Raw genomic sequence first — 25,368 nt, forward strand, 5'->3', positions numbered from 1 at the left:
AGCTGGCCTGGAAGCATGAAACTAGGAAAAGAAACAGAACGTTAGGGCTGGGGAGAGGGGGTTAATGAAGCTGTGAAGAAGAGAATAGGGGTAGGGAAGTGTAGCTCAGGGGTAGAATGTTCCTAGATTTTATCCCCGATGCCTGTCTGCCTGCCTCCCTCCCTCCCTCTCTCTCTCTCTCTCTCTCTCTCTCTCTCTCTCTCTCTCTCTCTCTCTCTCTGTGTGTGTGTCTCTGTCTCCGTCTCTGTCTCTCTCTGTGTTAATGGGGATTGAGTCCAGGGGCATTCTGCTGCCGAACTACACCCCCAGTCCTATTCAATATTTTGTTTGGAAACAGGGTCTCACTAAGTTGTGGAGCCTCACTGTGTTGCTGAGGCTGGCTGTGAACCTGAGATGCTCTTGTCTCAGCCTCCAAGCACTGGTGCAAATTAACCATGCACCTGACTATGTGTGTTCACTCTTAAAATTTAAATCATGTGTTAGTTTATTTCACTCGTTATTTGGTGTATCTGCTGTCTCAGCCTTACATGACTCATTCCTACAGTTCCAGCCCAAATGCCACCTCTTCCAGGGAGCCTTCCCTGATGGTCTCCTCCTCCCACCCTGGTCCATTAGGCAAGGATGTTCTCCCACAACATACTTCCTAACTCTGCCAGGACCACTTTTTTCTTTATGCCGAGGAGTTTGGAGAGGGTCCAGATGATTGAATACTAACTACTTGGACCTATTTCCCTTGAAGTTCTCAACCTTGAACCCATATATTCTGAACACTAGTAAAATGTAAAACAGATGACCATTTCATTTTGGGCAAATGCTCTTTTGAGGGTTCTCTGGAAAAGCAAAAAGTTGGTTTAGGATCAGGACCTCTTGTTCCCTTCTCCCCGTTGCTAAGAAGGACTGGTTTGAGAAGCAAATTTTGAGTCTTGACCCAGCCAGCCGTGCAGAGAATGGTAACTGGCTTGCCCTGGGAGCCACACCTGCCCAGGAACGAAAAAGGCCGCTTGTGTTTGCTTATCTTTAAGGAATACTGATGTGAATGCTTATAAAGCATGGCATAATCAGTGAGTTTCTGACCATCAAGTACTGATCGCAGGTTTTTCTCATCCTGAGAAAGCGTTGGTAAGGAGGCGGGGAGAAGAAAGAGGCGGAGGACGGGCAGAAGTCCATCCATCTGGTCCTGGGCTTCCTCCCAGCCACGTACTACAGGTGGATACATAACTCATTGCCCACTAATCTGGGAGCTGTTTAAAGATAACGGTCCACATCTAATTCATCTCTGTATCCTCCGTGAGTCTAGCCTGCTGGTAACACTCATTGGAGCTAACTTTGAATAAGTGTTTACTATGAGCTAAGCACTGTTCCATAGTGACTTTAGTCTTTGCAGTAACTTTGTAAGTTAGATACCACTGTTAAGCCCTCTTTACAGTTAAAAGAACTGAGATGGGCGGGGTGGCACACACCTGCCATCCCACTACTTCGGAGGCAGAGACAGGAGAATTGCAGGTTTGCAGCCAGCCTCAGAAACATAGTGAGACCCTGTTTTTTTTTGTTTTTGTTTTTGTTTTGTTTTGTACTGGGGAATGGAACCCAGGAGCATTCTACCTCTGAGTTATTTTTCTACCTCAGCCCTATTTTTTTATTCTTTATTTTGAAACAAGATCTCACTGAGTTGCAAAGGGCCTCGCTAAGTAGCTGAGACTGTCCGCGAACCGCGGTCCTCCTGTCTCAGCCTCCCAAATGCTGGGACTACAAGCGTGCACCACCATGCCTGTCTGAGACCCTGTTTGAAAATAAAAAATAAAATAGAGAGAGAGAGAGAGAGAGAGAGAGAGAGAGAGAGAGAGAGAGATTGAGATTGACTAACCCACAGAGAATTTCAATGTCTTAGCTAAAGTCCCACAGCTAGGAGATAGCAAAGAACCGTGTGTGTTTTTCCTTCATCGGTGCCCAGCCTGCCTGGAGCGGAGGGTCCCTGCTGACGCGCTAGGAAGTGGAGTTACACAGTGGAATTGGAATTGAGAGTTCTCGTGAGCAAACAGGTTTGGATTGATATCGTGGGCAGTTAGAATTTCAGGCTCCTCGGCACCTGGCACGACCAGGAAGCTACATTCATGGAGTGTAAAACTTTATACTTCACAAAGTCCCTGGACAGCGCCACTTGGTGATATGACCCTGACGAGTAGACAGAATGACTCGAGCGGTCCAGAAGGAGGCTGACACGGCCGTTCTCAGAGATGAAACTGAGCGCCGTGGCCAACTTCTGGCTAAAACTTCACGGAATCAAGCGCTAAATTAATACCTGAAGGCTGTGAGCCAAGCGGTTAATTAGAAGCCATAAATAGCAATCCGGAAGCCATTAGCTACCCAGGAGAGTATGGGAAGCAGGCTGGGGGGATGGCAGAAAGGAACAGATAGTGTTTGTGAATTAGACAGGAATGGAAACCATAAAACGTATTGAGAACCTCAGAAATCAACGGGGGTGGGGTTGGGCATAACAATAAAGAAGAAAAAACAGCTCTGATTATTCTCCAAAACAACAGTCATACAAGGGTTTACAGAGTCCGCATGAGAGGAAGGTCTCAAATAAGAAGGGGCAAAGAAGGATGTTTACAGTTTATTTTTTTAAAATATTTATTTATTTATTTTGCAGTACTGGGGATGGAACCCAGGGGCATTGCACCTCTGGTCTACACCCCCAGCCCTGGTTTTTATTCTTTATTTTGAGACAGGGTCTCACTGGGTTGCGAAGGGCCTAAGTAGCTGGGGCTGTCCATCAACCATGATCCTCCTGTCTCAGCCTCCCAAATGCTGGGATCACAAGCGTGCACCAACACACTCAGCTACGTTCTTTTTCTTTTTTAAGCTCCAAACCGATATCATTTCATCTCATTCAATTTTTTATTTTGGGAGAAAAGAACAAGACAGGTCAGTGCAGGGAGAGGGACTGAAAGAGAGAGGAGTGGAGGGCAGGGAAGGCCTTTATTTATTTTTATTTATTTTTATTTTTATTTATTTATTTATTTATTTATTTATTTATTTTGGTGGTACTGGGGGTGGAACCCAGATGCTTTCTACCTCTGGACTACACTCCCAGACCTTTTTTATACTTTATTTGGAAACAGGGTCTCACTAAGTTGCTGAGAGCCTCACTAAGTAGCTGAGGCTGGCTTCGAACCTGTACGATCCTCCTGTCTCAGCCTCCCAAGCGTGGGGATTACAAGCGTGCGCCACCACGCCCGGATTTTATTTTTTATTTTTGGTAATACCATGAATTTAATCCAGAGGCATTCTACCACTGAGCCACACCCGCAGTCCTATTTTTTTTTTTTTAATTTTGAAACAGGATCTCACTGACTTGTGGAGGGCCTCATTAAGCTGCTGAGGCTGGCCACGAACCTGCGATCCTCCAGTCGCAGCCTCCCAAGTACTGGGATTACAGACATGCGCCACCACACCAAGCCCAGGGAAGATCTTTAAACAGTGAAGTGATAGGGCGTAGCTCCATGGTGGAGCACTTGCCTAGCATGCATGAGACCCTGGGTTTCATCCCCAGTGCGACTTTTTAAAAAAGGCACATGATGGAAAGGGGGGAATCAGATAGCAGGTGAACAGTAGCAGGCTGGGGTGCCTGGGGTAGGAATGTGATGACTCAATAAATGTACCAGGGGAGAAAGAGAGAACTTTAGGACTGAGGCTTCAGGAAGGGGAGACAGACTGGGTGGGGGTGGAATTGTTCTCTGAGATAGCTAGCTTCAGAGGAAGAGCCCTACAGAAGTGGAGGAGCGTGGTGTTGGACATCTGGAATTGATTTGCTTGTGGAATATACAGAAGGAACCTTCTGGGGGCAGTTGGCTGTTGGAATTAAACACACTGATATAAGAAGAGAGGGAAGGCTGAAAATTAGAAAGAGAAAGAAAAAATTTAAGGAAAGCAGAAAGAAGGCTGGGCACGGTGGCACGTGCCCATACACCCTGTACTCGGGAGGCTGAAGCAGGAGGATCGCAGGTTCCAGGGCAGCCTCTGCATGTGGTGAGACTCGCGTCAACCTAGCAAGACCCTGGTTCCAAATAAGAAAATCAGGATGGAAGTGTGGCTTGAAGGTAGAATGCCTCTAGGTCCAACCCCTAGTATCATATGCACAAAAAAATAGAAAGTAGAAGGAAAAGAAACCACTTAGGAAATGTGGAAGAATTAATTAAATAGAAAGCAAATATTCAGTAAAGAGGATCAACAAAGTCAAATGTTCTCAAGAGCCGGGTACAGTGGCCTACTCCTGTAAGCTCAGCAAGTTTGAAGGCTGCAGCAGCAACTTAGCGAGGCCCTCTGGAACTTAAAAATACCGTTTCAAAATTTAAAAAAATAAAATAGGACTAGAGATGTAGCTCTGAGGTAGAATTTCCTGGCTTCGATCCCCAGTACCAAAAAAATAAAAACAAAAAAATTGGTGCCAGACTTGGAGAAAAAACATTGTAACATCCGAAACCAGCAATTATCTGGAAAATAACCGAATTCCCATGAAAAAAGATCAAAATACAAGTAATAAAAGAAGAATGTGGCAGACTCATCGCAGAAAGGAAAACCCAAGTGGTTAATACAGAGAGGAACAAATGTTCAATGCACCAGTACTTAGGGAAATTTAAATTAAAATAATAGCAGTGATGGTATCAAGTGCAGCAAGGAGGAGCGGAAACTGGGACAGTCACGCGCTGCTGATGGGATTGTAGAGAAGGGCTGGCATTCTGAACGTTAATCTCATTCAGATGTGACCCATCAGTTCCTCTCCTGGGGTTATGACAGCAAAATGAAAACCTCTTGCATAAACCTAGGAAACACTGGAAAGGATATTTATTTCTTCATTATTTGAGAAAGGAACTATTGAAAGCAACCTAAGTGTCTGAACCTGGAGGAGAGTTAAAAGAACATGTGGTTTTATGCACATCAGGGAATACTATTCACCCAGGAGTAATCACCGGTCTTAGATTTACATATGTAAGTAGGTTTCCAAAGGAAAATATTAAACAGAATGAGATTTACTGTGTCTGGACATTTATGCAGATTGTAGACATACACAGACATTCTACATTTGAAAGCACATGTATGTAAAAATAAGCACATTGGATGGTGAGAGGTAAGTTGGCTGGGCCGTTGCAGTTCGACTCCGTCCAGGCATTTCCAGCCTTGTGCGTGGCCGTGGGCTGGCTCATCACTGCATCTCTGGACAGCTTGGCAAGGTGGAAAGTTATGCCAACAATGTGGCTGCTGGCCGATTTGATACTTATAAGAGAATCATGCAAGAGGTCAGGATGGTGATGTTGGGAATATGGAAAGCTTTTTGCAACCTGGCAGGACCCTACTTTGCACAGACAGAATTCCAGGCTTCATGGAACTGACAGAGATAAGAACCTTACCTCCAACTCCATGTGTCTGGTATCCACCATCACCAATCATCAGCGTTCCTCCTCCTCCTCCTATTATTATTATTATTATTATTATTATTATTAGTAGTAGTAGTAGTAGTAGTAGTAATGTGTATGTTACTGGGATTGAATCCAGCAACATTCTGTCTTAAAGCTATACCCCCATTCCATTCCGTGTGTGTGTGTGTGTGTGTGTGTGTGTGTGTGTGTGTGTGTGTGTGTGGTACTGGAGATTGAACTGAGGGGCATTCTACCTCTCAGCTACACCTCCAACCCTATAGTTTATTTTTTATTTTGAAACAGGGTCTCACTAAGTTGCAGAGGGCCTCACTAAGTAGCTAAGGCTGGCTGTGAACCCACGATCCTCCTGTCTCAGCCTCCCAAGGACTGGGATTACAAGTGTGCACAGCCATGCCTGGCTCCTCCCAGTCCATTTTGAATTTTTGTTTTGAAATAGGGTCTCTGTAGGTTACTGAGAGTCTCACTATGCTGCCGAGGCTGTCCTTGAACCTGTGATCTTCCTGTCTCAGTCTCCCAAGTACTGGGATTACAGGCGTACACCACCATGCCCAGCTCGTATCCATTTATTACTGCTGTGGCCTTTCAGTTTGCCACAGTATGATACTGCTTTTCTAAGATATATGGGCTTCAGTGCTCATTTTTGTTAAAAATGTTCATTCTTGACAGAAGGATGTGCAGGGAATGCACTAGACCCAGTGACTAGGTGGGAAGGAAAGTGGAGTTAGGAATAGATCAAGAGGAAACAGAAGAAGAGTAACTGACAGCGAATGTCTCACAAACCAAGAACTACCAGATTAATTCTGTGTTTCTAGGTACTTAAAAAGTCCAGAATCAAAATACTGCGAAAATGGTATAGTACTGGAAAACGTAGATCCTTTTAAAGATCTCCATTCTCTTGTCTTTAAAATGATAACTGCTAATAAGCTAATTGATCCCAAACACATCGTCTCAGGATTCAAGGATTAATCCACTTACTCTGTCTTAGAAATCGCATTAGCTTTTTAAATGGGCGATTAGCCCTGGGAGCTAAGCAAGAGTTGGGGGACTGAGAAGCAAAAAGGAGGCACTAGGATAGCAGAGAGAACGTAAGAAGAGCCCCGCCCCTGGGGCTGGAGTGGCCAGGAGGAGGGCTTGGGGTTAGCAGCATGTGGAAGGGCAGATCCCAGGTCTCCAGGGCGCAACCTGCTCCCCCTGCAGGGGGCTCTGCCCAGCTGCTGCCACTTTTAAGGATGTGGAATGGCTGGTTCTGGGAGTCTAGCAAGAAGCTGGGACCTCAGACCAACAGCCACTCAAAGGAGGAAGCGGGGTTACTGAGGACTTGCTTACGGGAACGGCAGTCCTGCGGGAAGGAGCCGTCCTCTTTCCTTCTTCCTTGGGTGTGTCCCATGGACTTGCCTCGGCAGCTGGCAAGGGAGAAGGTTCGCACGGTGTTCAGTCCCCAGAAGGCTGGGTTGTCTCCCATAGGAAGAGCTTAAACCCTGGTGCATAACCCAGACTTTGTTTATGCCAGAGAATGAAGGACTGGTCATAATTTCAGAAAAACGTTGAAATACTGCTCACTTAATTCTAATAACCAGTTCCACCAATGGACTGCAACTTTGTGGGGGCACTCATGACCAGAGATAGTACAGAGCTCACAAGTTAAAAGTCATGATCCCCAACAAGACTGCCCATGCTTTAGAACACCTAGCTATAAATGCAGGGGCTCCCCAGTTCTAAAATTTACTAGAATGTCTCATGGAACTTAGAAAAGCACCTTACTTAAAAGTAGAGCGTTGCAGCCAGGTGCGGTGGCACAGACCTGTGATCCCAATACTTGGGAGGCGGAGACAGGGGGGAATCACAGGTTCAAGGAAAGTCTCAGCAACGTAGTGAGACTCTCAGCAATTTAGACCCTGTTTCAAAATAAGATATAAAAGCCAGGCGTGTTGGCGCACACTTGGAATCCCCGCGCTTGGGGGGCGGAGACAGGAGGATGGCTCAGGTTCGAAGCCAGCTGTGCTGGCTTAAGAGACCCTGTTTCCAAAAATTTTAAAAAAGTATAAAATAGGTCTGGGAGTGTAGCCCAGAGGCAGAAGGGCTTCCAGGAACCCCAGTATCACCAAAATAATAAAATAAAATAAAATATTAAAAGGGTTGGGGTTGTAACTGGGAGGTAGAATGCCCCTGGGTTTAATCCCCAGTAACACAACACACACACACACACACACACACCACCACCACCACCACCAACAACAACAACAACAACAACAAGAATTATAGTGTTGAAAGCTGGGTGTGGTGGCGCACCCTTGTAATCCCCGCGCTTGGGAGGCGGAGACAGGAGGATCGCTCTGGTTCGGAGCCAGCTGTGCTGGCTTAAGAGACCCTGTTTCCAAATTTAAAAAAAAATAGGTCTGGGAGTGTAGCCCGGAGGTAGAAGGGCTTCCAGGAACCCCAGTACCAACAAAATAATAATAATAATAATAATAATAATAATAATAATAATAATTAATAATAATTATAGTGTTGACATGCAGGATACAACTCAGTAGCAGGTTAATACAGGGCGAGCTTTGGCAGGCTCTCAAGTGCTCAGTTGCCATGCTGTCCTGTGAGGTCAGCATGTCACCCCCTGCAACATATCAAAGTGTTCAACCAGGAAACTCTGCTGGACTTTGAAGTCCAGAGCTTTTATCAGAGCGGGTGATGGGTGACGCACCTGTAATCCCATGGTACTTGGAAGGCTGAGACAGGAGGATCACAGGTTCAATTTAGCAAGGCCCTCTGCAACTTATTAAGATCCTGTTTCAAAAAAAAAAAAACAAACAAACAACTAATACAGGGCTGAGGATGTATCTCAGAGGTAGAATGCCCCTGAATTCAATTCCTAGCACCATAAAAACAAAAAACCAAGAGAGAATTTATTGGGTTTGCATTATGCAGGCATGGCTGATTTAATCATTGGCCATGTGACTGACTCAGTCTCTAAGCCCCCGTCTCCTAATGACACAATGGGTCCTTTGGATGATTGGTCTTTATCCCGAGTCATCTATTCTTTTAGCACAAACTCAAGGGGTTCAGGTATAGCAGACACTCCTATTACTTGGAATATTTCATAGTTTTAGAATCTGTTTCCCAGAAAGCAGGGACAAAAGCCAAATTATTTTTCAACAACTTACAAAATAAGATAAAAACAAGTTATTGGGGCATGGAGGTAGAGTACATGCTTAGCATGCGCAAGGTCCTGAGTTCAATCCCTTGAAAAATAAAAATTATCCCTTGAAAAATAAAAATGTGCCTAAATAGATGAGTGAACGTATTTGATAGAGCACAAGCTCTCAGTCTAAGTTTTAAGGTGTCTAAGTTCCTAAGATGATAGGAGTTAGTTAGTGCTGGTGAAAACAACATTAATAAATTACCTTGGCTGGGCATGGGGGCACACACTTGTAATCCCAGTAGGCTGAGATGGAAGGATTGCAGGTTGGTGGTCAGCCTCAGCTACTTAGTGAGGCCCTCCACAACTTAGTGAGACTCTGTTTCAACATAAGGAATAAAAAATAGGGCTGGGGGTATAGCTCAGAGGTAGATGCCAGTACTTGGGCAGCCGAGACAGGAGGATCGCAGGTTTGAGGCCAGCTTCCACAGTACAATGAGACTCTCAACAACCTAGAGGGACCCTGTTTCAAAACAAAAATAATAATTTTATAAAAGGGCTGAGGGTGCAACTCGGAGGTAGAACACCTCTGGGTTCTATCCTTAGTCTGTGGATACTTTTATTTCATAATCTGAAAATTTATATTCAGTGTCTAGTGTCAGACATTATTTTGGGCAGAGAATACAGGGCAGTTCTCACTGGCTCCTGTGTGGGTGAAGTCATTATTCCAGGAGAAAAAGTTTGCGCTCAGACACTGGCTGCGTAGCACAGCCTTACCGTCAGCGTATGGCTTGGTACATTATGGTGGTAAGTAATCTCATAAGAAAGATACACAATAGTTAGAAACTCTGCCTTTAAGAGATTTAATAACAGATAGAAAAATGTTACATACAGCTGAAGGCAAAACGGCAATTCAGAGAAGTGGAATGGGGAAGAAAATCCTGTTATATGTATGTAAGTGGGAAAATCCTACTATGAAGTATATATAATGTAATAATGCCAATATTTTCTTTTAGAGCATGTGTATGTGTTAGAACTGATTTTCAACCTCCCAGAGGACAGTTGTTATGTGCATTACATTTCTGCTCAGGACCTCTAATTCTTTGCCTGAAAATGAGAAAAGAGAACTCCCATTCCCAGGTCCCACGTAAGGCTGAACCCAGCGGTGGCTGCCCGCGCCCTCCCCTCACGGAGGGGATGCTTAGGCTTTACCGGAGTCCCCGAGCGTCACTGGACAGCTGTGATGGGAAAGAGTCGGCCGGTTTTTAAGATTCTCATTGGAAATTGTGTTACTGGATTTTCTTTCTTTCTTTCTTTCTTTCTTTCTTTCTTTCTTTCTTTCTTTCAGATGTAAAGAAGTTTATTAGAAAGATAGAAATACAGAGGACAGGTACAGCTCCATACCAGACTGGCATGGAGGGGTGACTCGAGTGAACACACCCGTGTTACTGGATTTTCTAACCACTATTTCTTCTCGCTGCTCAGGTTATCCCTTCCCTACCGCTCCTCCTGTGGATCCATTTGCCAAAATCAAAGTGGAAGACTGCGGGAAAACGAAGGGGTGCTTTAGGTCGGTAGAACCACAGTTCCATAACTCTAAGGCTAAGAAATGTATCTACTTCTCAAGGGTAATACTTTAGTTGCATACAGTTCTCTCTCTCTCTCTCTCTCTCTCTCTCTCTCTCTCTCTCCCCCCCCTTTTTTTTTTAACACAGATGCATTCTACCTATTCTACCTCTAAGCTAAACTTGAGCCCTTTTTACAGTTTTTTACATTTTTCTTTTTTTTTTTTCCCCCAAGCCGGATGTAATCCAGCCAAGAGTCTCCCTAGATTGCTGAGGCTGATCTTAAACCTGTGATCCTGTCTCACCTGGCTATGGAGTTTTCTAATGGCCATTTATTGTTCAGGCTAAAGGCCCTGTAGCTCTAGCACGCGTTGGGCATGGGATCATTGTCTGGTTCTCCAGGTCTGGGTAGTCTGTATTAGCCCAGGTGTCTATTCCGCACCCCTTGACTGAAAGAGGAAATTTTGCCTGACAGAGATAGGCCCATGTTTATTCAGCAGGGGATGGGGACAGGTCAGGCAATAATAGGCGTATTAAGGCCTTTTAAAGTAACCAGTCATGAAGCATTGATTTTCGTAGCCAGCTTGTTATTTTGGCCTGGTGAGCCCTACATGATTATTTAGATGTGTTCCACTAAGTCATGAGGTGCTGGGTAGAAAACAGCAGTGTGGGCAGTGGCCCCCTCCCATCCTCCCTTCCACTTTGTTGGAAAAGCCTTCTCTTGGAAGCCTTTGCTTCCTGAAACAGACAGAGCGAGGGCTTTAGCAGCCATCGCCCTGAAGGTTCCCGTGTGGTGGTTCCCGCTCAGAGCTCAAGGGCTAAGGGGAAAGCAGTGGGGAAGCGGGAGCTCTGCGCTCTCTTTGGATTGCAAGGCCATTTCAAAGACATTTCAAAACTTCAATACTACTATGATCGAGGAAGGTCGACAGTGGTCAACAGTGTAATGCTGGTAATTGGGGGATATTTTTCAGAAGAAAACGAATGCTAGTGCCCTGCTGGCTTCAGAGGGACTTGTTTTCTAGCCCATACTTTGCTCCTTTGACTTTCTTTATACACTTAATATTTTTCACCCCAGTTACAGGTTGCCTTGACCTTAATCTCTTCCCTGCTGTCCAGGGCATCCTTGCCCGCAGAGTAGCATGTTCTCGCCTCCCTCCTCAATCAACACTTGGCAGCTGCTGTCCTGTTTCCTCTGATACCCGTCATATGAGCTTACCTTGTCCCTCCCATTGCTACGATTCTTTTTCCTCTCTTTCTCCCTCTATTCCTCCCTTCCTCCTTCTTTCCTTCCTTTCTTCCTTTATTTATTTGGGATCAAATCTAGGGCCTCGTGCATGCTAAACACAATCTACCACTGAACTACATGCCCAACTTCATTGCTATAATTTTTCTGCCAATCTGAAAATGGTATAATAGTATTACTCAAACTAGGGCTTGCAGAGTCTTAAAAGATTCACAAACCAGCCAGGCATGGTGGTGCATACCTGTAATCGCAGTACTTGGGAGGCTGAAACAGGAGGATCTCAGGTTTAAGACTAGACTGAAAAATTTAGTGAGACTCTCAGAAATCTAGTGAGACCCTGTTTTGAAACAAAAAATAAATAGGGCTAGGGGTGTAGCTTAGAGGTAGGATGCCCCTGGGTTCAATCCCCAGGCCCACAAAACCAACCATCCTCAGGTCCTTTGTAAGGAAACTTAAATTTGTGTTTCCCCCTGAATGATGCTATCTAAAAAGATGAATGTATGCATAATCTAACTATCCAGTTAACCACCTTATCCTGCTATATGTTTTGGCGTCTGGCTTTAGAATTGTATTAGCAGCGAGTAGTCCAACTGAACAAAGGCGATGTTTATAAATAAATGATATATTTAGACTCAGTGGATACTAGATGATGTATTCACTTGGCGTGTTATAGAAATCAGGGTTTTGCAGCAACTTCAACAGATCAAAGGGGTCAAGCCAGCAGGCTCTGATCAGTAATAACGTGCTCAGCTCAGACAGCCCGCACGGTATCATCAGACAGACACGTGCACAACCATAGATACGGACTTTCAGTGAAATCGGATCACCCATCGTATGAATGCTGTGATTTTCAGTGTTACCAGATTTTCAGTTTAATTGATACTTAATGTATAAATCTGTACTAGTTTAACTGTATGAAAGTTCACAAGTATACAAGTTCATTGGTATACATTTATTTAACAAAACATTTTAAATTAATTTGAAGGATTTTTTTCTTCCAAAGGGATTCAAAAGTAACTCAGAAGCAATAAGTGAAGTTTAAGAAACCATACTATAATGCAGAGAACACCGGGAAATTAGAGTCTAGGTGCCTGTCCTGGGGCTACCGCCATTGAATTCCCTATGTAACCTGGGCCAAGCCCCCTCCTGTCTCTGGGCTTTGCTTTATATTGTAGTTATTATTATTATGGGTTTTTTTTTTTTTTTGGTGGTACTGGGGTGGAACCCAGAGACTTTCTACCTCCGGGCTATACTCCCAGACCTTTTTTACATTTTATTTGGAAACAGGGTCTCACTAAGTTACTGAGAGCCTCACTAAGTAGCTGAGGCTGGCTTCGAACCCGTGTGATCCTCCTGTCTCAGCCTCCCAAGCGCGGGGATTACAAGCGTGCGCCACCACGTCCGGCTTTTATATTGTAGTTAAAGCGGAACAGATCACCTCCAACATCTCTTCTGAGTGAAACCGCGTTTTTGAGACGCCCAGGAAGCAAAGATCAAATTTTTAAAATAATAGTGCTTATCATCCTATCTGCCACCGAGTAGATGTTCTCCAGCTGTATTTGAATAAGGAGAAGCAGTAATGTCTCTTGATACGTCCTCTAGATATGGCAAGCCGGGCTGTAACGCAGAGACCTGCGACTACTTCCTTAGCTACCGCATGATTGGGGCTGATGTGGAATTCGAGCTGAGTGCAGATACCGACGGTTGGGTGGCAGTTGGATTCTCTTCAGACAAGAAAATGGTAAGATGCCAATCATGATAGAAGCTGCTTCCCCCCACCCCACCGTTAGTTAACTGCACTTCTTTAGATTTTAGAAGCAAATAAAATGATCAAGACAGTATAATAAACTGGGCGTGTAGTAGCACACGCTAGTAATCCCAGCAGCTGGGAGGCAGAGACAGGAGGATCCGGGTTCTTGGACAGCCTCAGCTACTTAGTGAGGCTCTTTGCAACTCATTGAGACCCGGTTTCAAAATAAAGAATACAAAATAGAGCTGGGGGTGCAGCTTGGAGATAGAATGCCTCTGGGTTCCATCCCCAGCACCACACACACAAAAAGACACTATAATAATTATATTAGTTACAGCACTCTAAGTGCACGTTTAAGTCCACCTATGCTCAGGGCTCGGTTATTAGAATGCAAGGTGTTTTGTGGCACTGGTGGCCAGCACCGTGTTCACAGTCCTGCTGCAGACAGAGCCTCAGTCAGAATCGCGCATCGTATGCCAGTAGTGGTTGATTTCTTGCTCCCGTGTGTGTGGTCTGGCTGGGGCTCAGCTGCTCTTGGCTGCCATCCAAGGTTCGGATTTGGGCTCTCTCAGTGAGCCTGGAAGAGAAAGCCGCCACGGCATGTTCTATTCATGGCAGAGGCAGAAAGAAGAGCTGCCTTATGAGGAAAAATGAGATTGTTTTTTCTCTCTACTCGCACATTCAACACTGTTACCTGGTGCGAGGGCATTAGAGATTTAACCCAGGGGCATCCTACTTCCAAGATAAACCCCCAACCCTTTTTAGTCTTTGGTTTTGAAACAGGGTCTCACTAGGATATGCGAGTCTCACTGTGTTACAGAGACTGTCCTCAAATGTGTGATCCTCCTGTCTCAGCCTCCCAAGCATTGGGATTACAGGTGTGCACCACCACACCTGGCTTGTTTGTGGCACTGGGGATTGAACCCAGGGGCATTCTGTCTCGTATCTACACCCCTAGCCCTATTTTATTTTGAAACAGGGTCTCACTAAATTACAGAGTATCTTGCTATAAGTTGCAGAGGCCGGCCACAAATCTGTGATCCTCCTGCCTTAGTCTCTTAATCACTGAGAGTACAGGTGTGCACCATTTTTTAAAATTCCCCAACACCAAGCAATAGACACAGGTAGATGTGTTCTAATTCCATTTACTTTTTTCTACTACTAGAAAGAGCAGAGACAACTTTTTTTTAAAAAATGAATGCATTCGCCGGGCGTGGTGGCGCACGCTTGTAATCCCCGCGCTTGGGAGGCGGAGACAGGAGGATCGCTCAGGTTCAAAGCCAGCCTCGCTGGCTTAAGAGACCTTGTTTCCAAATAAAATTATAAAATAGGTCTGGGAGTGTAGCCCGGAGGTAGAAGGGTTTCCAGGAACCCCAGTACCACCAAAAAAAAAAAAAATAGGAAAAGCAAAAGGGAATCCTTGTTTAAGACTCTTTCTTTAACTTTTTATGCTTATTAATAGTTTAACGTATGAAGGAAACATCCAGATTTCTGAACATGAAGGCACATATCTCACATTAAGTCTACATAAAGAATAGCTTCTATACTGACATACTGAAATTTACTTTCTGCTAGCCTTTTTTTGTGTTGTAAAAAATTGTACATTTATTTGCCATTCTGAAACTTCAGGACCAAGTTTACATAATCTTGCTAAATTTTCATGTTTTCTCAGAAGCAGTTAAGAGGCTTTAATTTTTTTTATAGTGCTTTTTTTTGGTGTGTGTGTGTGTGTGTGTGTGTGTGTGTGTGTGTGTGTTACTGGGGATTGAACACAGAGGCATTCTACCTCCAAGCTACATCCTGAGCCTGATATTTTATTCTTTATTTCAAAACAGGGTCTCACTAAGTTGCGAAGGGCCTAAGTAGCTGAGGCTGGCCACAAACCCGGATCCTCCTGTCTCAGCCTCCCAAATGCTGGAATTATAAGAATGCACCACCACACCCAGCTCTTATAGTGCATTTTTAAAAACTAAATTTTGCTGGGCCTGGTGGCACATGCTTGTAATCCCAGCACTTGGGAGGCTGAGACAGGAGGATCGCACAGGTTCGAAGTCAGCCTCAGCTACTTAGTGAGGCTCTCAGCAACCTAGTGAAACCCTATTTCCAAATAAAATATAAAATAGGTCTGGGAGTATAGCCCGGAGGTAGAAAAGCCCCTGGGTTCCACCCCAGTACCACAATAAATAAATAAATAAATAAATAAATAAATAAATATTAAATTTTATTTTTAGAGCAGTTTTTAGGTTCATAGCAAAATCCCATTTTCCAGTATTCCCTCTGGGTGGCCTCCCCCATTATCAGCATCCTCTCCAGAATGGTCCATGTGTTGCAATTGGCAAGACTACTTTTAACTTTTTTGACATCATGTCTTTGAGAAAGAAAGAAAGAAAGGAAGGAAGGAAGGAAGGAAGGAAGGAAGGAAGGAGAAAGAGGGAAAGAAAGAAATTTAAGCCTTAAGCTACAGGGACAGTACCATAAACTCATATATCTACCTCTACATCTGGTTCACCTAAATTCACCAAATGATAACCTTTTTATTATAGTAGAATGCCCATAACCTAAAATTCACCACTTTTTCCACTTACCCTGCACAGTTCAGTGACATTCAGTGCTGTGCATCTATCTCCTTGCCCTCATTCCAGAGCTTTCTTACAAATGTAACATTGTGCCACATCTGCTTCATTCTCTACTACTGTGGCTTCTCTTACTACTAATTATTACTTCCTGGAAATGTTGATGTTTAAATCATAGATATATCATGACCCTTTAAATACTTAAAGAGTGTATCTCTCAAAATCAAAGGCCTTCTTTTTCATCGTATAGTTTATTTTTATTTTTATTTTTTATTTTTTTGGCGGGATGAAACCTAGGGGCATTCTACCTCTGAGCTACATCCCCTGCCCTATTTTTTTATTCTTTACTTTGAAACAGGGTCTCACTGAGTTGCGGAGGGCCTCACTAAGTAGCTGAGGCTGTCCGCGAACCGCGATTCTCCGGTCTCAGCCTCCCGAATGCTGGGATTACAAGCGTGGGCCACCACCTGACTTATAGTTTATTTTTTTAATTCAGGAAGTTTAAAGTTGTTAGAATAGTGTTATTACATATACTCTCTGTTTTGAAATGTTGCTAGTTGTCCCCAAAAGGTTCTTTAGATAAATTTTTATTTTATAATAAAAGATTCTAGCCGGGCATGGTGGTGCACATTTGTAATCCCCGCCCTTGGGAGGCTGAGACAGGAGGATCACACAGGTTTGAAGCCAGCCTCATCTACTTAATGAGACCCTGTTTCCAAATAAAGTATAAAATAGGTCTGTGAGTATAGCCCAGAGGTAGAAAGCCTCTGGATTTCATCCCCAGTATCACCAACAATAAATAAATAAATAAATAAATAAATAAATAAATAAATAAATAAATATTCTAAGGACACTATTGTATTTAGTTGTCATGGATCTGTAGTCTTCTTTATTTTGAAATAGTTTCTTAGGATAACTAATTAATTAATTTGGGGTGTCTTTTATAACATCAGTCCTTTTGGAGACTATAGACTAGCTATTGACTAGCTTTTCTTTCTTTCTTTTTCTTTTTTCTTTTTTTTTTTTTTAAAGAATGATCTTTGAGCCAGGTGTGATGGTACATGTTTGTAATTCTTCCAGTACCTGGGAGGCTGAGACAGAAGGATTGCCTGTGCTTGGCCAGTCTCAGCTATTTAATGAAGCTCTCCACAACTTAGTGAGACCCTGTTTCAAAAATAAAGAGTAGAAAATTGGTCTGGGGGTATAGTTCAGAGGTAGAATGCCCCCCTGGGTTCAATCCTCAGTACTGCAAAAAAAAAAAAAAAAAAAAAAAAGAATAATCTTCCGTTTGGGTTTGCCTGATTGCTTTCTTGTGGTTAGGGTAGTTTTTATGTTTTGGGGAGGAATATTACAAAGGTAGTGATATGTTCTTCAAATATCACATTAAGAGACACTTTAAGCCAGGCGTGGTGGCACACACTTGTAATCCCAGCATTTGGGAGGCTGAGACAGGAGGATCCGGGTTCGCGGACAGCCTCAGCTACTTAGTGAGGCCCTCTGCAACTCAGTGAGACCCTGTTTCAAAATAAAGAATAAAATATAGGACTGGGGTGTCACTTGGAGGTAGAATACCCCTGGGTTCCACCCCCCAGTACCACACACACACACAAAGAGACTATTTATTTAGTGTGGTTAGAAGAATGGAACCCAGTGCCATTCTGCCTCCGAGCTACACCACTAGCCCTACTTTATTCTATTTTTTAAATTTTTGAAACAGGATCTCTAAGTTGTGAAAGGCCTCACTAGGTTGCTGAGGCTGGCTGCAAACCTCCTGTCTCAGCCTCCCAAGTATTGGGAATACAGGCATGTGCTGCCATGCCCAGTTAGAAGACACTATATTTACATCAGTTCTTGTGATGCTGACTTTGATCACTTTGTTAAGGTTTTTTTAATGACATCTAAAATAACTTTTGAAAAGAGGAACATAGCTTAATGGTAAAGCACTTCCCTAGCATGTGCAAGGCCCTGAGTTCAATCCCCAGCAATGCAAAATAACAAAACAAAAAACAAAAAAAAAAAAAAACGAGAAAATACTTTCTGTTTTGTTTGCATTGCTGGGATTGGGACCTGCAGCCCACATATATATGCGAAGCGTGTACTTTATCACTGAGCTATATACCCAAAGCCCTAAAATAATTTTTAATGGGATTTCAAATGGTAGAAATGATGGAATCTCTATTTCTGAGTGAAATGTTTGCAGAAGACGAAGAAGCTTTGCCTTCTTTCCCCCCAATCAATCTCTACCCCAGGGCGGCGATGACGTCATGGCCTGTGTCCACGATGACAACGGGAGGGTCCGCATCCAGCACTTCTACAACGTGGGCCAGTGGGCCAAGGAGATTCAGAGAAATCCTGCCAGAGATGAAGAAGGAGTGTTTGAGAACAATCGCGTCACCTGCAGGTTTAAACGCCCTGTGAACGTTCCCAGAGACGAAACGATTGTGGATCTGCATTTGAGCTGGTATTACCTGTTTGCTTGGGGTCCAGCCATTCAGGGTAAGCTTGCATTTTTGCATCTGGATTAAACCCCAATCACCACTGTGCCTGTGTTCGTTATGCATCAACACCATCCTGTGTATGGGAAAGAGGCACAGGCACTCTGAATAATATAAAGAAAAAGGAGATATGACGCCTTCCTTCAGGAGGTTAGAACAGTCTTAGACACACAGGAATGGCCAAGTCGCACACATCCAGAGCCAGCACCGAGGGAGACTGGACGATGAGTTCTGTGCTTGGTGAAGCGGGGGTCTGTCTGCTCTGTGGGGTAGGAGCTGTTTGATTCTCACAGCCAATCCATTTGCTCCTCACTGCGCCCTGCAGAGGTCTAGATACTAATGATCCTCGTTTGAGAGAGATTAAGAAACTTGCTCAAGGCTATATAACTACTTAATGGAAGAACTAAAATTCAATCCTCTGACTCCAAAGTCAGTGAGTGTCCTTAAATCCTATCTTCTAAATAGAAACACACTGAACAGGAAAGGGGCTTCTGGAGGTTTCCCCGGAGCTTGACAGCAAGCATTTCCTTAGTGGCAATTTTGTGACTATTCTGGTGGTCACACACCCCATCAAAATATCCTATGGCTTGGCTTGTTACTCCTCAAATATTAATGTGCACAGGAGTCTCCCAGTTGTATTGCTAAAATGTAGCCTTCTGCCAGGCATTGGTGGTGCACTCTTGTAATTTCCGCACTTGGGAGGCGGAGACAGGAGGATCACGCAGGTTCAAAGCTAGCAGTGCTGGCTTAAAAGACCCTGTTTCCAAATAAAATGTATAAAGTATGTTTGGGAGTGTAGCTCGGAGGGGCTTCCAGGAACCCCAGTACCACCAAAAAAAAAAAAAAAAAAAAAAAAAAAAGTAGCCTTCTGCAGGCCTAGGATGGGCCTGAGAATCTGCATTTTGTATTTTCATTTATTTATTTTTATTTTTTTGGTGATTCTGAGGATTGAACCCAGGGGTGTTCTAGCTCTGAGCTACACCCCTAACTCTTTTTATATTCTCTCTCTCTCTCTCTTTTTTGTGCTTGTTTGTTTTGAACAGGGTCTAAGTTACTGAGATTCTTTGCTACGTTGCTGAGACTGTCTTCAAACCTTCCATCCTCCTGTTTTAGCTTCCCTAGTATTGGGATTACAGGCGCGCACCGCCAGGCTGGCTGAGGATATGCCTTTCTAACAAGTTTCCCGGACATGCTGATCTGTGCGTGACCTCTTTTTTTTTTTTTTTTTTTTTTGTGGTGGTACTGGGGATGGAACCCAGGGGCCTTCTACCTCCAGGCTACACTCCCAGACTTATTTTATATTTTATTTGGAAACAGGGTCTTTTAAGCCAGCTGAGGCTGGCTTCGAACCTGTGTGATCCTCCTGTCTCAGCCTCCCAAGCGCGGGGATTACAAGCATGCGCCACCACACCCAGCTTGTACCTGACCTCTTTTTGGGAGCCATGGCTTTTCAGCACTTCCCTGGCAAAGACCCCAGGATATCGTGAGACCCTTTAGAGAATGCCAAGTCAAGTTACACTGTGTCTGGAGTGTGCCTCCTGGTTGATCCGCCTGGCCTGACTCAGAGCAGACATGAGTGAGTGTGGTTTGCAGTCTTTGTGCAGATAACACATTCTAGCTCCTGGCTATTGCATCTTTCTTTTTTATTTTAAATTTAAAAATTTTTATTGGTGCACTGTAGTCATGCATATTTTTTTTTCTTTTTTGGTAGTACTGGGGGTAGAACCCAGCAGCTTTTTACTTCCAGGCTGTACTCTCAGACCCATTTTATATTTTATTTGGAAACAAGGTCTCACTAAGTTGCTGAGGGCCTCACTAAGTAGCTGAGGCTGGCTTTGAACCTGTGCGCTCCTCCTGTCTCAGCCTCCCAAGTGCTGGGATTACAAGCGTGCGCCACCACACCCGGCATGTCATACATCTTCATGGAGCCCAAGATGGTGGAGGCACCCATGCATACACCACCCAGTTAGCCCTTCCCCAGTTCCCACCCCAACCCCTCCCTCCTTCTCATGTTTGGCTTACTGATTGGCTTGGTATGTTTGGGAATGTACATCATGTCCATTAGGGAATTGCCCTCTTGCGCCCTCCCATCCACTCACTCAGGTCGCCTTATTTGCTCATCTGTAGTATTTCCCTCTTCATCTCGAGTTCCGAGGGCAGTGGTGTTTATAACTAATTGTGACCTGTCTTTACTGTATGCTCAGCTACGTTTTGTGGCCTCGTCTGGTCTCGTCGTTTCCCTCCCATGGGTGTCCACTCATCAGAGTGGACATTACATGATCTCCTTTTCGGTGCCTTTTGCCAACTGGGAAAAACACGTGGATGCTTCCCGGTTTGTGGCACCTTTTCCATTTGCTAATTTCCCAGGTTATTAACAGTGGGTCTGTAATGATACCTTTAAGAACTTTCTGTATCCTGGGAAATAAATTATGTCCCAGCCAGGAGTAATGAACTCATTAAAGGACTGGGATTTGGAGTCTAAAATTTTGAGTTAGAGAGTTGGTTTTTTCTCTTGGCAGCTATACAATATTTAGTCTATAATCTAAAATCAGAGCTTCGTTTCCTTATATCTAAAGTGGGAACAATAATAATACCCATTTCATGGGATTATTGAAAGGATTGAAAGGAAATGAGTATTTGAAATTGCTTTACAAATTGAAAAATGCTCTAGAATAGTCTCCATTTATCTGTAAGGTATATGTTCTAGGATTCCCAGTGGATGTCTGAAGCCCTGTGTATACTGGCCTTTTTCCTAAACATAATTTATAAATTAGGTACAGTCAGAGATTAACAACAATAAGTAATAATAAAATAGAATAATTATAATAATATACTGTGGTAAGAGTTGAATAAATGTGATTTCACTTTTTCTCTCAAAGCATAATATTCTACTATATTTTTGGACCCTGATTGATCAGGCAAATGAAAACATGGAACTTGAAACCTCAGATCGTGGGAATGACTACATTTTCAGAAGCTCATCTTCTTGTGTATATGGCATCCTAGCCTAATGGTCCAAGTCCTTTCTATATCTATTGGGCGTGTGTGTGTGTGTGTGTGTGTGTGTGTTACTGGGGATTGAACCCAGAGGCATCTTACCTCTGAGACATACTCCTGTTTCATTTTTTAAAATAGGGTCTTAACTAAATTGTGGAGAGCCTCACTAAATTCCTGAGGCCATGAACCTGTAATTCTCCTGTCTCAGCCTCCTTAGTACTGGAATTACGAAACTGTGCCACCATGCCTGGCACTATCTGTTTTTGTTTTTGTTGTTGTTTTTCCTTGGTAAGTTCCCTCAAGACTTCTCTTTTTTTTCTTACCATCCTCAAGCCCATCCATTTCTCTTTCTCTCTCTCTCCTCCTCTCCCTTTCTCCCTCTCTCCCTTTCCTGTGTATTGAATCCAAGGGCATTCTACCACTGAGCTATACCTTCCAGCTCTCTTTTTTCTTTTCTTTTCTTTTGAGACAGGGTCTCACTAAGTTTCTTTCTTCTCTTTTCTTTCTTTCTTTTTTTTTGGTGGTACTGGGGTTCCTGGAAGCCCTTCTACCTCCGGGCTACACTCCCAGACCTATTTTTACATTTTTATTTGGAAACAGGGTCTTCTAAGCCAGCATGTGCGGCTGGCTTCAAACTTGCGTGATCCTCCTGTCTCCGCCTCCCAAGCGCGGGGATTACAAGCGTGTGCTGCCATGCCTGGCTCTCACTAAGTTTGAGATCCTCCCACCTCTGCCTCCCAGGTTGAGACTATAGGCATATGTCACTGTACCTAGCCTGACCATTCTTTTTTTTTTTTTTTTTTTTTTTAGGTACTGAGGATGGAACCCAGGGTCATTTCCCTCTGCACTACACCCTCAGCCCTATTTTTTTTATTCTTTATTTTGAAACAGGGTCACACTGAGTTGCAAAGGGCCTCACTAAGTAGTAGCTGAGGCTGTCCACAAATTGCAATTCTCCTGTCTCTGCCTCCCAAGTCCTGGGATTACAAACATGCACCACTGTGCCTGGCCTTACCATTCTCTTAACATCCTCTAGGATGCAAAGTCTTTGAATGAAGGCTTGAAGGGGTATAGATTAGATTTCCTTCAAGAAGGCGTAACCTAAAGGTTCACAGTCTAGTCTAGGGATCCACAGAGGTGACTAGTGGAGAGAGGTTTGGTAGGGGAGGAGGGTGTGCCCTGCCGAGGGGAGGATCTCTGTGCCAACCTGAGGAGCCAGCGCTGGAGCAGAGTCGTCACCTGTTGAGTTCAGCTGAGCTTCTGAGCAGATGGTACCTTAAAAACCTTAATCATGAGCCCTGGACGGAAGGAGATTTTACACTGAATTCATATTCCTTAGTTTCCCTAAACCAAATCTCACGTGGATTTTTTCAGAAGGTCAGGCACTTCTAATCAATTTCAGCTTATAACACATCTTTTTTTTTTCCCAGTGATAGAGTTTTATTATGTTGTCCAGCCTGGCCATAGACTCCCAGGTTCCAGCGGTCCTCTTGCCTTAGCCTCCCCAGTAAATGGGACTATGGATGTAAACTATCTTGTCCAGCTTATTAACCACCATTTATTAATCTATTGGCTGCAGTTCTGGGGATTAAACCCAGGGGATGTGATGCATCTTAACCATCTTTTACATGTTTGTTCATTAGTTTGTTTATTTATTTATTTATTTATTTATTTATTTATTTATTTACAGGTCTGGGGATGGAACCCAGAGGCATTCGACCTCTGAGCTATACCCCCTGCTCTATTTTTTATTCTTTATTTTGAAACCGGGTCTCACTAAGTTGTGGAGGGCCTCAGGATCTGTGAACCACGATCCACCGGTCTCAGCCTTCCAAACGCTGGGATTACAAGTGTGTGCCACCATGCCCGGCACATTTCTTCATTTGCAACCGGGTCAAAAGAGAGCCGCCCATCCAAAGACATATTCGGTATCTTAGTCATCCTACCTTCTGTCCCATTCTCTCTCCTCTGCCAGATGGACACTCAGACTCACGCAGACACACACCCACTCTGGCCTGGGTGGAGCCTGTCTGTGTCCTGAAGACAATGAGAGAGGGCTTCCATGTGTAAGGAAGAGATGTTAATGTTGCCAGGAGGGTTTTATAACCATGTATAAGAGATAAATGCCTCCCATGCCTGTAATCCCAGTGTCTGGGAGGCGGAGACAGGAGGATTGCAGGATCACGGCCGGCCTCAGCAGTTCAGCAAGACCCTTGGAAACTTAGCAAGACCCTGTCTCAAAATAAAAATAAAAGGGCTGGGAGTGTAGCTTGTAAGTAGAATGCCTCTGGATTCAAGCCCCAGTATAAAGAAGAAGAAAAAAATATTTGAGGGGAAAATTTTAGTAGACTTTGGCCTTTGAAACCAAAATCTAGTTTCCCTACATGAATATTAAGAAGATGAAACTCATTAGAGATAAATAGGCATTTATATAATGTTGACTAAGTAGAAGTGTGTGTGTGTGTGTGTGTGTGTGTGTGTGTGTGTGTGTGTGTGTGTGTGTTACTGGGGATTGAACTCAGGGGCATTCTATCTCTGAACTACATCCCCATCCCTTTTATTGCTTGGAAACAGGGTCTCACTAGGTTGCCAGCAGTCTTACTATGTTGCCGAGGCCGTCCTTGGACCTGCAATCCTCCTGTCTCAGCCTCCCAGGTTCAGGGATTACAGGCATGTGCTACCATGCCCAGTGCTGAGGACCAGTCTTAAAGTGGGATTGTCACAGAGAGACCACTAGTCTTGATCTGATGGGGGGGGTACAGATGAATAGGAACCAGTCCTTGTTGGATAAACTTAGCCAATTTCTGTATTCTTCATTATATGTGCGATAGTGGAGTAGTCTGATAACTCTGATTATCCCTGATTCCACATCTTAGTCCTCAGTGTGCATGATTTCAACACCAAAGACTTTTCTTGCATTTTCCCGTTGCTCACCCACGTCATCATAAATCTGAACGTTTTCCACTGCCCCTGCCTTCTGTTTCCTTCCTAAAGGCGCCATCACTCGACATGACATCGACTCCCCACCGGCCTCGGAGCGGGTCGTCAGTATTTACAAGTATGAGGACATCTTCATGCCCTCTGCGGCCTATCAGACCTTCTCATCTCCCTTTTGTTTGCTTCTCATTGTCGCCCTGACCTTCTACCTGCTGATGGGAACCCCGTAACCACGGCTGCGAGGTGAACAGCATGCACGGACTGGGAAGCCTTTCAGTATAAATTTTTTTTCCAAGATTACCCAATGTAATTTTAGCTTCTGTTATTTAAAAACAACTCATGATTTCAGCTTCAGCTTTTTTTTTTTTTTTTCAGAACTGGGGGTGGAACCCAGAGGCATTGTACCTCCAAGTTACACTACCCCAGCCCTATTGTTTTATTCTTTAGTTTGAAACAGAGTCTCACTGAGTTGCACTGGGCCTCACTAAGTAGCTGAGGTTGGCCGCAAACAGGGATCCTCCTGTCTCCGCCTCCCAAATGCTGGGATTACAAGCGTGCGCCACCACGTCTGGCTTATGATTTCATCTTTTTGGAAGAAAGAGTACACATCTTTTCTAATCAAAAAGAATTGTTTAGCAATGATCCTACTTGGGGAAGTACTTAGAACTTCTGTAAGCGCTTTCAAGTAATGTTTTCTTGATTGAGCTTTGCTATATCTCGACATCGGCTTAATGAAAATGATAATTGTCATTTTATTGAGTGAGATGTAAGACCCAGAAAAGCTGCCTATTTCTTCGTATGCCCAGTAGCTTTGGCTTCTTGGTCAAATAACATATAGCAAGGTAAAGAAAGAGCTAGGCACAGAAATCATATCTCGGGGCAATCTTTCTCTGGGTATTGCAGCCAGGATTACTTTGAGTGTTACTGGGGATACCTTTACTAGATGTACCAAGTTCACAGTCAGCCCTTTGAGCAAATTTCTATAGAACATTAGTTCTTTGGGATATTTCTACAGTAGATGGGGAGAATGGAGGAGAATTCAAAGATATAAAATAGTTCCTTTATATTTGAAATTTCCTCTCAACTAGTGAGTAGCTATGAGAAAATCATTTTTATAGCTGTTTGGAAAAGTTAAAAACAGAACTGTGAGTGTTTCTGAATGTTGTAAATCATTTTAATCATAAAAATATAGGAACTCTTAGCAGTTAGGATTTGGACACTTCTACCATTATAT

The 25,368-nt window shown here is 43.8% G+C and overlaps 1 protein-coding gene across 1 annotated transcript in view; it reads left to right on the plus strand.

Annotated features, from left to right (window-relative positions):
* FRRS1L (ferric chelate reductase 1 like) overlaps positions 1-24,364 on the plus strand; it is a gene marked incomplete at both ends in the record, with an annotated part of 28,916 nt that extends 4,552 nt beyond the window's left edge. The window contains 4 exons of the mRNA XM_080708916.1: positions 10,060-10,144; positions 12,985-13,123; positions 17,955-18,201; positions 24,192-24,364. Of these exons, the coding sequence (XP_080565042.1) occupies positions 10,060-10,144; positions 12,985-13,123; positions 17,955-18,201; positions 24,192-24,364 (644 nt within the window). The remainder of the gene's footprint in view (positions 1-10,059; positions 10,145-12,984; positions 13,124-17,954; positions 18,202-24,191) is intronic.
* Between the last annotated feature and the right edge of the window lie 1,004 nt (positions 24,365-25,368).

The sequence above is a fragment of the Muscardinus avellanarius genome (assembly GCF_963383645.1).
Source record: "Muscardinus avellanarius genome assembly, chromosome: 13".
NCBI classification, from domain to species: Eukaryota; Metazoa; Chordata; class Mammalia; order Rodentia; family Gliridae; genus Muscardinus; species Muscardinus avellanarius.